The 13,780-nt window shown below is 40.7% G+C and overlaps 1 protein-coding gene across 1 annotated transcript in view; it reads right to left on the reverse strand.

The window, feature by feature from the left end:
• LOC124858957 (cadherin-23-like) overlaps nucleotides 1-13,780 on the reverse strand; it is a 191,272-nt gene that overhangs the window by 24,251 nt on the left and 153,241 nt on the right. The window contains exons 26-31 of the mRNA XM_047351298.1: nucleotides 6,168-6,228; nucleotides 2,920-3,068; nucleotides 2,451-2,586; nucleotides 1,603-1,991; nucleotides 537-638; nucleotides 153-302 (exon numbers count right to left, since the gene is read on the reverse strand). Of these exons, the coding sequence (XP_047207254.1) occupies nucleotides 153-302; nucleotides 537-638; nucleotides 1,603-1,991; nucleotides 2,451-2,586; nucleotides 2,920-3,068; nucleotides 6,168-6,228 (987 nt within the window). The remainder of the gene's footprint in view (nucleotides 1-152; nucleotides 303-536; nucleotides 639-1,602; nucleotides 1,992-2,450; nucleotides 2,587-2,919; nucleotides 3,069-6,167; nucleotides 6,229-13,780) is intronic.

Below are 13,780 nucleotides of genomic sequence, written 5' to 3' on the forward strand. Positions count from 1 at the left end.
AGTTATATTTAAAAACAAATTTGATACACCACTACAAATGGATGGAATATCTCCTTATAGCTTCATATATATCACAGAAGCCTGGTGACATTAAATTCAAAATGATTGGTGTTACTCTGTAAAAGTGCTGTGTTAAACTAAATCAGCCTCACCAGTCCATTTAATCCAGCATCTATGTCTTTTGCCAGCACCACTGCCACTTTTTTCCCCATGGCTGTGTTTTCTGGGACGCTCACAGAAGTATCAGATGTTATGTCAAACACTGGACTGTTGTCATTTTCATCCAGAATGGTAATGGAAACCTGTGAAGCAGCAGAATTATTTGTATGTTCCAACACAGGCCGAATATTGGTACTTACCAAAGAATAGAGGGTATTCTATTTGCCATAAATGCCACTTTGCTCTATGATATAACAAAGCCTTACCTTCTAAAGATCCAAAGATAGATGCAATCGATAAAAGAACGATGCCGTTAAAACAAAAAATAATTTGAAGGTTAGGATTAAAGCAAAAAATGTCCAAACAAAGTGACATACCACATTGGAGTCCTTCTTAGGTCCTCCATTGTCAGCTACAACAGTCAGAGTGTAAAAGTCTCCTTTTTCTCTGTCCAGCAAGCCTTTTACTGTGATGCGACCCTACAACACCACAAAAAAAAGTTCAATACTCACAATGTGAAAGACAGATATCAGGAAAATCAACTGACTTCAAAGAACTGAGCTCTTTGGTCAGATTATCTTCATGAAGCAACAACCCTCCAGAAAAAGATGTTTCTGAATCACAGCAGGTTAATGGATGAGATATATTATAGAAAGGTTACAGAGCTTTGCAGAACTATTCATACTTCTTAAAGTAGTACATAATTGCAAAGTGGAAGAAAACAAAGTTTTCAAAGTCTTTTGCAAATAAAAATGTTAAGCATGCTATGTGTTAGTTTTCAGCCAGCAGATTTAATACTTTGTCAAATCATCTTTTGCTGCAGTTATAGCTTTAAGTCTCTTAAGGTGTGTCTCCACCAGCTTTGAACATCTCAAAACTGACATTTTTACACAATCTTCTTTGCACAATGAATAAAGTTTGGTCAGATCGGTTTGACTGATAATTTGTTTGTCATTGATTTTCAATTGGATTTATGCATTGCTCTAAACAATTTCAATGTATCCCTAGCTGTATGTTTAGAGTCATCCTGCTGGAAGGTGAACCTCTGCCTCAGTCTCTTTTGCAGCTTCTAACAGATTTTATCATCAACTCTGAACGGCTTCCTTGTCCCTTGACCTGTTGAAGAAACGCATCACCATCGCAGGGCAACACAGAGACATACAGGACAAACAACCATGCAAACACCCATTCATATGTAATCGAACTGAGACAGATAAATTAACCTAACAGTCAGGTTTTTGGACTGTCAGAGGAAGCCAGAGTACCCAGAGAGAACCCACACATGCCCGGGGAACACTTGCTAACTCCATGCAGAAAGACCACCAGCTGGGAGTCAAACCCAGGACCTTCTTGCTGCAAGGCAACAGAGCTACAAAGTGCGCCACCATGCAGCCTGTGTATTCTTCAAAGTGTAAGATGATCTGTGACGTTTCCACCACTCACTGTGACGCTGTCGATCTTGAAGAGGGCTAAAGCTGCCGGTGATGTATCAGGGTCAAAGTGGTAAGTCAGCTGGTTCAAGTTGTCAGGGGACCTGGCCTGAACCTGAACCACCTCCGTCCCCGTGGCGATGTTTTCCTGAAGAGTAGCCTCGTAGCCTGCAGAGAAAAAGGCCACGGCCTCATCCAGCTCATTCAGTAAGGTGACGTAGACTGTGCAGAAGACCTGGTGAAACGGTGGTGCCTGGTCGGTGGCTGACACATTCATGAGGTAGGAGGTCTTGGTCTCGTAGTCCAAGTAGTCCACAGTAGTAAGTAGACCGGTGCTGATGTCTACTTCAAACTTGTGGTCTGCTCCGGACACAATGGAGTAGGCAACAGCTCCACCATCGCCTGAACAGCAAGATAGAAAGGCAAATATTCAGAATCCAGAAGCATAAGAAAAAAGTTTTTTTAAATAGTTTTTGTGAAAGTCCTGGATTACAACTGGGATATTTAACTTCAGAGTTCTTTTGAGAGGCCTATACTTAAAAGTTACTCTGCCCTGACTTTTAATTTTTTTTTAAAACTCTCTTTGTGCTGATGTTTTGGAAAATGCTTGTCACAAACACCAGATGAGTCATAGTGTCTGCCCAAGGGAAGTGAGCAGACAAAATTTAAACTGTGGAAGTTGTAGGACTTTAAATGGCACTTAAAGAGAACACAATGTTTTGCACACAACAGAGTGCAAGAACAAGTCAGAACAAGCTTGAATAATATCTGATGAAACAGCACCCTCTAGTGGCAGGGTTAATACTCTGCAAGCCAGCTCTGCATAAGCAAAGATGAATTTAAATGTGAGGATAGGCTCACCGCTGTCAGGGTCCGTGGCACGCACCACAATCACAGAGGTCCCGATTCCTGCAGTTTCTCTCAGGCCCAGGCGGTTGTACTGTTGCTGGGTGAATACTGGCACCTCATCATTGGCATCGTCAACATATATGATCACCTGCAGGGGAATATGTTTTCTACTTTACACATTAGCAAAGATTAAAATAATCTTTGGAAAATAAATGTGTGAAGAGCAATATGACCACCATAGCTCTAACTATGGGCCTAACTTGATTGGCTGAATTTTAGCTTCAACTTTTAAATCAGTATGTCGGAAACAAGCTGATCAATGATGAGAAGATTTTGAAATGGGACAAAGTTTATCTTTCAAATTTCAAATGTCTGCAACACATTAAGCATAAATCAATGGTCCGTTGAGAACAGTTTGCACATGTTTTAAAGCCTTCACTCTGTGTGTTTTCGTTCGGGTCCATTTGCCTGAACTTCTCACCCTCACAGAGCTCCTCATGCTGCTTTCGTCACTGTTGTAGCCTTCAACCTCCAACACGTGGGAGCTGCTGGTCTCTCTGTCCAAAGCCCTGATGCCTCTTGTCACCAGCCCAGTCTGTCTGTCTATGCTGAACAGGTTGTTGTTGTTCCCTGTGCCCACAATCACAATAACATAAACACCACCACGCAGAGAAAAGATGGACAGAAGTGTGACGACAGATCTCTTGTAAAATACTCCTTAAATAGAGCTTTGAGTCTAATCTCAGAGACTGCCTTTTCATTCCTGTGTCATCCAGCATGTTGGTGAGGTGGAGCAGTGGGCTTCATCTCCTAGATGAAGCCAATGTACAACTGCTGTTAACATTTTACTTCTTCTTAACATGAAAAGTATTCCTGGATCGGTGCTTCTGTGTTTTTTTGTGCCTGCTTTGTCTTCTCAAACTCCCAGTCGGTTCTGGCAGATGTCTGCTGACACTGAGCTTGGTTCTGGTTCTGCTGGAGGTGTTTTCCTGTTAAAGGGAGTTTTTCCTTTCCATTGTTCCTACATGCTCTGTATGAGGAATTGCTGCATGTCAATGAAACAATGCACAGTCGCTGCTGTAGATACTTGTTGAAACCCCCTTTTGCCCTTAGGAGACCACAGAGTCTGGTGCTATTACAATTAACACAGTTGAAGCATACACAGAGAAGGATCTTCTCTTTAGCTCAGCCCAAAGGTTTTCTTAAGGATTCATAAGTGTGGTTGCTGACATGGTCATGGAAGAAGATTGATTTTGTGACAGGTGACTCATTTATGTGTTAATTTGGCTATTTGCTTTAAATCATCCTGCAAAAGACCCAATGATGACATATTTTCAGTTTTCTAGCAGAGGGCCATGGAAATGTTTATGTAAGATACCCTGGTATTTCAAAGTGTTTATGATGGACAGTTAGTTAAAGACCCTTGACCGCACTTAATTGTGGGCATAAGGGGCTTTTCTACATTTTCATTTTTTGTTTCAAGCCAGACCCACCTAGGCTGTTTGTTGCCAAAAGGTTCTGTCTTAGTCCAGTCAGACCAAAACACAGTCCCAGGAGAGTTCAGCAAACTCCACGTTCACAATTGTGATAGTAGGGCAGAAAAGGCTTTTTTCTGACATACCTCCTAAATAAGCCTTTGCTGCAGATCTCTAACATTGAGCTTTTGAAATGTTTTTTTCCTCTCTTTCCATCGTTCTCACTGTAGGTGTTGGCAAGATAAAAATGGATCTTTATCCAGCCAAGTAGCCAGAGGCTGTCATGTCATGTTAATACCACAGTGGAACAGAGGTGACTAATTAAAAGTCCACCAGACTCTGATGTGATGAATGGAGAAACCAAACACAGGCAGGTAATCAGCAGGATCATGTTACAGTGAATATTTAGTGATAAATAAAAAAGACTTACATAACAGCAGGTGACACGTAGGTAAACAACAAAAACTGAGCCATGAGAACGGTAACAGTCAAAGACAGAAACAAACCAGGAATACAACTGCTGAGAGGAGTCAATACTGGGACAAGCAACAAGAGTCGGATCACGAATGTGATGGAAGCACGGAGCTAGAAACAATGTGGGAATGTGACAGCCGAATCAGAAAATAGAGAACCTGGGGAAAAAATAACTCTACAAGGGAATACAAAACCAATGGACATGGAACAGTTTAATGACACAGATCTACAATGATCACTACATAAGAACACAAACAACCACAAGAGTCAAGAAAAATAAACACAAAATGACACAGCACCCAAACCGAAGAGTTTGAAACAAGACCAAAGTCCTGCATTTCATGACATCTGGTCAACTTTTAAAAGTTTAAAATAATTTTAATACAGTTCTTTGGTTACATTTCTTTATCAGGGAATGTTAGGGATACCAATAAAGGTGCCACTAAAATTGCTGTTAAAACTATATTTATATTTTTTTACATAGCTATTTTTCCCACCAAATAAGTCAAATTAAAGGTTGAGTTATTCTTAATTGTTATGAGTGAGATCATGCTTCTGCATTAAAAGCTGAATTTTCTTAAGGCTTTTCACACATCTTGTTAGTAAATGTGGCCAGCTCTGTAAAAGTCTTTCAAAAGATTTTGAAACTATGGTCTGGTTGGAACTTGGCTTCCTGAATGGCCTTCTAGTTTCATTTTCTGACAACCCAAACAGACTTCCTTAAATAAGCAAACAATCCTGGCTTTTTCCCTTTTCTGGGAGAAAGGCCTATAATTTTCTTCTCTAGGAATTATTTTTGCAGAACTACTAGCAAAGTTAATATGCCATACTTTTTTTAATATGCCATATATATACATATATATAGAGAGAGAGGGGAGGGGAGTTCCTGGCTCAAGTGGAGGAGTTTAAGTATCTCGGGGTCTTGTTCACGAGTGGGGGAAAAGTGGAGCGGGAGATCGACAGACGGATCGGTGCGGCTGCCGCAGTAATGGGGGCACTGTGCTGGTCCGTTGTAGTGAAGAGAGAGCTGAGCCGAAAAGCAAAGCTCTCAATTTACCAGTCGATCTACGTTCCTACCCTCACCTATGGCCATGAACTTTGGGTCATGACCGAAAGAACGAGATCCCGGATACAAGCGGCTGAAATGAGCTTCCTCCGTAGGGTGGCCGGGCACTCCCTTAGAGATAGGGTGAGGAGCTTGGCCATCCGGGGGGGGCTCGGAGCAGAGCCGCTGCTCCTCCACATCGAGAGGAGCCAGTTGAGGTGGCTCGGGCATCTATACCGGATGCCCCCTGGACGCCTTCCTCGGGAGGTGTTCCAGGCACATCCCACCGGGAGGAGGCCCAGGGGACGACCCAGGACACGCTGGAGAGACTATGTCTCTCGGCTGGCCTGGGAACGCCTTGGGCTCCACCCGGAGGAGCTGGAGGAGGTGTCTGGGGAGAGGGACGTCTGGGCGTCTCTGCTGAGTCTGCTGCCCCCGCGACCCGGTCCTGGATAAGCGGAAGACGACGAGTACGAGTACGAGTATATATATATATATATATATATATATATATATATATATATATATATATATATATGAATATTATATACATATAATGTTGACAATAGCACTGGGAATAAATTCTCAAAACCCAAATATTTTACATACCCATACTTTATATCTATTATTGTCCTCATTTAGACTTAAATTCCAGATTTTCAGGACTATTTATGAGCCCTGACGGTAAGAGGTGATTTTAGGCAAATTTCGGTGGACTTCAATAGACCGACTCACCGGTCAGGATCCTGTACAGAACTCTTCCATTTTCTCCTTGGTCCGCATCTGTGGCTTGAAGCTGTACAGTTGAACAAAGACAGCAAAAAGAGTACTGAAAATTACACAATAATGCATGCTATCTGCCATTGTATAGAAATGATTTCACATTGACATGTTCTAAAAAAAATTTATTTTAACAACACAGGTTCACAATTATTCACACAGGCTTGTCAAATCAATAAATGCAATAACTGAAATCTTTCATTAAGTGGTGCTGAAGACATTTGAATGCATTAACTCCACAAAACGAAGGTCTGTTAACTTCTGATTAATGATTTTAACTCAGTGTTGCTGGGAGTCTCTCATTGCCATCATAAATTTGTTTATTTCACAGCACTCACTTGACTGACCAACACTCAGAACAATACGAACGTCCATGTAACATACTTGAAAATTTAATGCAGAGAGTTGAAGTTTTATACATGTTAGCAGTTCCTGACAAGGCTTTCACCACTTTGCCAAGGTCTTCAAGAAGACCCAAACTGTCAGATCTACGGAAATCGGTTAGCATGTTCAAGAACAACCCAGAAACAACCTTGGCTAAAGGCTTTCGGAAACTATGACAAAGTGACAAACTACTGGAACACCAGCTTATCTGTCCACAATTAAGCTAGTTTAAGCTCCATGGAGTGACATGGTGTCAACATAAAAAGGACACATTCCAAAATGAACACTGTCAAGTTCCACTGAAATTTGCAGCTTCCCATGTGAACAAATGTCTTCTGAAAAAAAAAAAAAGATAAAATGAGAAAAGATTGAGCTGTTTGGCCACGATGACAAGAGAAATGTTTGGAGGAGTCAAGAAAGGCTATCAAACCTAAAAGAACTGTATCAACTGTCATGCATGGTTGTGGTAGCGTCATGGTGTGGGACTCATTAACTATCAGCTTTGAAGCGTGATTGGGATCACACCCGAATGTGTCCACGTTTTCAACCATTTAGCTGTTGATTTAAAGTGAAGAAATGGAGGTAGTCCCATTTTGACCGATACACCAGTACACGCAGCAGCAAATAAATCCCTCAGCATGATCCTCCACCACCGTGTTTGTAGTTGGACACCGACACTGGTGTTTCAGCCACTTCAATTTATAATTGGTTTGAACCTTAGTGGCTCCTTGATTGTTTCTGAACATCCCAACTAATTTTCTTTCTTCTGACGGTGACAGTTTGGGTTAGATACTCAAAAAGATCAAACTTCAACCCTATTGAAAACAAACTGTCAACAAAACAATATATTAAAATGGCATTTACTAATTCAGTGGTGAAGGTTCATAGACATCCAGCACATGACAATCTTAAATGCTCAAAAACAGGTCAGCTGGATTTGTGAAGATGTTTATCACTGATGTTCCAACTCTCTTCCATCCTTAAGGGCCCCATAAGTGACCTTAATGGCCCTATTAGTGTGTTTGATCTGACTACACTTATAAACTAGTTACTTCCAACCTGTGTTAAGAAGTGAATGAGTCTATTTTGTGAGAAGTAAGACATCGTCAGGAAATAAGAGAGGTCCAGTTGACGTCTACTTAAACATTTAGAAAAATGTGTCATTCTTCCAAGAAGGATGGTCAAATATCCAGCTAGAATGATACCACATGGTTGCATGCTGGTATTTAATCAAATATTAGTGGGGTTTATGCATATATTTGAGTCTGTCAGTATAATTCGGACAGTCTGTATCCAAAAAAAAAGTTAAATTAATGATTTGTTTGTTCTTTATTCATTCCACTCTGGATTCTGTTCAATGATCAAACAAGTCAAGTTCAAGGTCAAGTATGTTAACATGTCACATCAGTTGTTTAACAGTCTTAATGGTTGAATATTAAAGATAAAACTCTAAGAGACCTCAATATGTTTGGGTATTTTGTTTACACTAAATGCTGCTTTGTGGTGGTTACAGTAAACATTGTCATTCAGTCCACATCCACCAGTACCCAGCATCATGTTGCCACAACAACCCCATCGTAACTTGGCATTAAAACCATCCTTTTCCCACTGTTAGAGGCAGGCAGCCAGGGGCACACAGACATCCTGCCTCTGCACAGGCAGCAAAGCTCTGCAGAGTACACAGATAAATACAGGAGCATGCTGGGCTGCTGGCGAATGGGCCGTGTCATAAGATTGGCTTCTGAATCGAGGGTGGTACATGACTGCTGGCGCTCAATCAGACTGACTTGATAACAGATCATTGTCCTCTGGATGTGGTTTAAAATTCAACAGAATGCAGAGACTTACACTCTGGTTGCTACTAAATATATACTTTACAAACGCATTCTCTAGAACTTTTGCAGATTTTGTGATATTACAAGCACAAATGTTCATGTGTTTTATTTGGGTTTTGTGTGACAGACCAACACAAGGACGAGTATGATTGTGAAGTAGAAGAAAAATTATGTATGGCTTTCAAATGTTTTTACATATAACCTGAAAAAAGTCATTTGTATTCAGCCCCTCCTATTTTTTTTAAAACATTTTCTCTGCATTTACGTCTAGACGTTGACTGGACCACTCTAACACATGAATTTACTTTAATATAAACCGTTACACTGAAGTTCTGGCTATATGTTTAAGGTTGTTTCTGATGGAAGGTAAACCTCTGCCCCATTCTGAGTCTTTTAAAGCTCATAACAGGGTTATTTCCAGGATACTTCCAGGATCAGCTCCATCCAACTCTGATAAGGCCTCCATACCCTGCTGATAAAAATCCTTCTCACAGCATGATGCTGCCAACATCAGTCTTCACTGTAGGGGAGGTTGGTTCATTGCATTTGCATGTGGGCCAAAGCCGCTTCTTCCACATATTTGCTTTCCTAATGAAGGTGCTTTACTATATACCATTCGACTGAAACTCTGCCTCCATGTATAGAGTCATTGTCCCCAGCTGGAGAAAAGAAACCCCATAGCACCACCCTGTTGCATTGCGGAGTGAGAGTTTTGATTTTTATGTGCCATGTTAGTTTTTTACTTTTTGCTGTGTCTCCTACTTGAATTGTGGCAATATTTTATTTTGGGCTATCAAAGTAAAGGGGGCTAAATACAAATGCATGTCACTCTCTTTAGATTTTTGTTGGTAAAATAACTCTAATAAAAATGTCATAAAATGAGGAAGAATTGAAGGAATATGAATCCCCTCGTAAAATACTGTATGTCTACACACAAGTTTGAGCAGACACATGCACTCTGAAATCTCTGCCTTCACTTGTGTGTCCTCATTTGCTGTCTCTCACTGCTTGTATGAAGAGGGGCCCAACTTCAGTCTCATTAGCTTTATAAAAGGATGTGGGGAGGAGAAGAGAAGAGAAAGAGGAAGACGGAGAGGGAAAGGAGGGAGGAGAAAGACGCTGGGGGGTCAGACTGGTGAGTGATGAATAGAGTATTACACACTGGAATGAACCACTCTTGCCATAAAAAGGGGGGAGGTATGAAGAGCAGTAATACATGGCAAATACCTTTTTAAATGTGATCTTATGGATCATGAAAAGGGGATTTATTCACAAGACTTGTGACTTAAAAAAACATGCTCTTAGCTCATTTCTATTAGTATAGCAGGAAGATTTTACAACTTTTTTTGTTGCACACATTTGACCCGCTTTTCTTCGCTGTTCCCCCTTTTCTTCCCCATCGCTTCCACGCTCCGTTTCTGGGAAAGCAGCACTTTAAGGCAGAAAAACAAGTACTATGTGGATGTACAAAGAACAGGTTCTACTACAGTTACTGGAACTAAGTAAGGTGGTTTTTTAAAGAGACTTCAAGATTGTGTGAGTATGTTTTCTAAAAAGCATTCCTTTCATATTAATGACACTTTTCTTTAAAAGAGGGTTTTTCACTGAGTAGAAATAAAACATGAATAAACTCTGAAACTTGCAACTAGCAAAACGTTTGGTAGAGCATCTTACAACTTGTAATCATTATCTGATAAGACTCCTTAAGAGCCTCTAAAAAATTGAGTCTCAATATTGCACGTTATCTGACATGTGATCGAGAAGGTGGACATACAGTATGCAGAACAGGCTGTGTACATTTGGTTTTGGCAGGATTTTGCTTTATCTAAAAAAATTATTGTGGATATTAAAACCCAAAAAGTAAACAAGGTCACAATCATCCACCCGTTCATTCATTAATTTGTCCACTATGAAAAGAGAACAGAACAACAGAGACCAAAAATAAATACAGAAGGTCTTTATATATATATATATACATATATAAAGTCCTTCTGTATATATATATATATATACAGGTCTTTCTCAAAATATTAGCATATTGTGATAAAGTTCATTATTTTCCATAATGTCATGATGAAAATTTAACATTCATATATTTTACATTCATTGCACACTAACTGAAATATTTCAGGTCTTTTATTGTCTTAATACGGATGATTTTGGCATACAGCTCATGAAAACCCAAAATTCCTATCTCACAAAATTAGCATATTTCTTCCGACCAATAAAAGAAAAGTGTTTTTAATACAAAAAACGTCAACCTTCAAATAATCATGTACAGTTATGCACTCAATACTTGGTCAGGAATCCTTTTGCAGAAATGACTGCTTCAATGCGGCGTGGCATGGAGGCAATCAGCCTGTGGCACTGCTGAGGTCTTATGGAGGCCCAGGATGCTTCGATAGCGGCCTTTAGCTCATCCAGAGTGTTGGGTCTTGAGTCTCTCAACGTTCTCTTCACAATATTCCACAGATTCTCTATGGGGTTCAGGTCAGGAGAGTTGGCAGGCCAATTGAGCACAGTGATACCATGGTCAGTAAACCATTTACCAGTGGTTTTGGCACTGTGAGCAGTTGCCAGGTCGTGCTGAAAAATGAAATCTTCATCTCCATAAAGCTTTTCAGCAGATGGAAGCATGAAGTGCTCCAAAATCTCCTGATAGCTAGCTGCATTGACCCTGCCCTTGATAAAACACAGTGGACCAACACCAGCAGCTGACACGGCACCCCAGACCATCACTGACTGTGGGTACTTGACACTGGACTTCTGGCATTTTGGCATTTCCTTCTCCCCAGTCTTCCTCCAGACTCTGGCACCTTGATTTCCGAATGACATGCAGAATTTGCTTTCATCCGAAAAAAGTACTTTGGACCACTGAGCAACAGTCCAGTGCTGCTTCTCTGTAGCCCAGGTCAGGCGCTTCTGCCGCTGTTTCTGGTTCAAAAGTGGCTTGACCTGGGGAATGCGGCACCTGTAGCCCATTTCCTGCACACGCCTGTGCATGGTGGCTCTGGATGTTTCTACTCCAGACTCAGTCCACTGCTTTCGCAGGTCCCCCAAGGTCTGGAATCGGCCCTTCTCCACAATCTACCTCAGGGTCCGGTCACCTCTTCTCGTTGTGCAGCGTTTTCTGCCACACTTTTTCCTTCCCACAGACTTCCCACTGAGGTGCCTTGATACAGCACTCTGGGAACAGCCTATTCGTTCAGAAATTTCTTTCTGTGTCTTACCCTCTTGCTTGAGGATGTCAATAGTGGCCTTCTGGACAGCAGTCAGGTCGGCAGTCTTACCCATGATTGGGGTTTTGAGTGATGAACCAGGCTGGGAGTTTTAAAGGCCTCAGGAATCATTTGCAGGTGTTTAGAGTTAACTCGTTGATTCAGATGATTAGGTTCATAGCTCGTTTAGAGACCCTTTTAATGATATGCTAATTTTGTGAGATAGGAATTTTGGGTTTTCATGAGCTGTATGCCAAAATCATCCGTATTAAGACAATAAAAGACCTGAAATATTTCAGTTAGTGTGCGATGAATCTAAAATATATGAATGTTAAATTTTCATCATGACATTATGGAAAATAATGAACTTTATCACAATATGCTAATATTTTGAGAAGGACCTGTATATATATATATAAAAAATGTGATTGTCAGGGTTTTGACACCTCAGTATTTCAAACTTTTCCAAACTCAGACTTGTTAAATCATCAAGCCCCTTTAAGCATATCTTTAAAGATTGAACACAAAAAACTTTTTAAAATTCATGGCAAACATTTCTATAGAGGTCAGGCTTTATATATGGAGCCTGGATGGCTGGATGCAACTTGTACAATGGATAAAGCGAAAAAATCCTTGAAATACAAATATTTTCCATAGTCTGATGTGTTTTTCTCTACTTATCCAGACCTGAGAAAAACTTCAAATTCCAAGTTTTCCAGAGTTTTGTAGGAACCCTGATTTGATTAGACTTCAAAGCTGTTGACAGACCAGTGTTGGTGAACATGTGCAGTAATACAGGAGTTTGACTGTCTATCTGAGCAAAGAGATCTCAAATGTGGTCCAATGAACACTACAGGAGCTGCCAAGGGTCACATCACCTTGCGTCATCACAAGTATGTGCAGACAACAGAAACTGGAGGTGAGATAGAAAGTTTGCTTCTCCAGTAACCGTGTGTGAATGTGCTTGCGTATGGTGTGTGGATGGAAGCGCAGACTAATGAACTGACTCTCTAACGAGTCATCCTGCTCCACTGGCCTTTTCACAGCTTTCCTGGCATTTGGTCTCAAAAATAATTTCACGTCCCAATGTGTTTCCCTTAAACCGATAAGCCATGCTTTGTCTCCGCTGAATTAAGGACGATGACATTTACAAATGTTACCATGCTGAAGATGGGGGCGCACTAAATGAGAGGGGGGAGGGTAATTGGAAACCGAGGAAGAGGAGGTGGGTGCTTTGCATTTTACAAGGGGCGTTTTAATAAACCCAATTTGTTTTACATTGAAGAAAGCCTGTCAGCCATTGAATGTTCTGTAGTCCTTGATTTAATAGCTACATAATTGCTGCAAATGCCGAACGTTCACTGCATCCATGCGTCCATGCAGGTATTTCTATGCTCTATGGTGTGTGCATATATATTGTATGCCCTTGGGTGTATGATGTTAATAAAGGAAAACACTGAGAAAATAAACCCCCAAATGAACCTCCATTAGCTTCATAGGGCTTGACTAGTCAGGAGCTGATATGGCACTTTGATATAGTGCCTGGCAACAGTATTCAGTGTTGTGATTAGAATTATTACAGTTTGTCATGTAACTACCCCAATCCTCAATGTATTTTATACATGAGACTATATGTAACCAAAACAGTTGGAGCATAAGTGAGAAATTAAAATACAATTATACATGGTTTTAATTTTTTTCCCTTTAAAAATCTAAATAATATGGAATGCATCAGTATTTTACCCTCCATAAGTCAACAGTTTGTTGTACTCCAGTTTGCTCCAACAGCTGCAAGTCTTACAGGGCGTGTCTCCTAACAGATTTGCACATGTAGAGGCTGAATACTTAGGCCATTCTTCTTTGCAAAACAGCTCAATCTCAGACAGAGGTTGGATTGAGGATTGGGCTTTGACTAGGCCATTTTAATATGGATATGCTTTGATCTATCAATGAATCAATTCACCTGCAGCTCTTACCATATGTTCAGGGATGTTGCTCTGCTGGAATGTGAATCTCAACCCTAGTCTCAAGGTTTTTGGATCCTCTACACTGTTTTCTTCAGGACTGCTTTGGATTTAGCACCATCCATCATCCCATCAACTCTTAAAAGATTTCCTGGCCCTACTAGAGA

The sequence above is a fragment of the Girardinichthys multiradiatus genome, chromosome 22 (genome assembly GCF_021462225.1).
Source record: "Girardinichthys multiradiatus isolate DD_20200921_A chromosome 22, DD_fGirMul_XY1, whole genome shotgun sequence".
NCBI classification, from domain to species: domain Eukaryota; kingdom Metazoa; phylum Chordata; class Actinopteri; order Cyprinodontiformes; family Goodeidae; genus Girardinichthys; species Girardinichthys multiradiatus.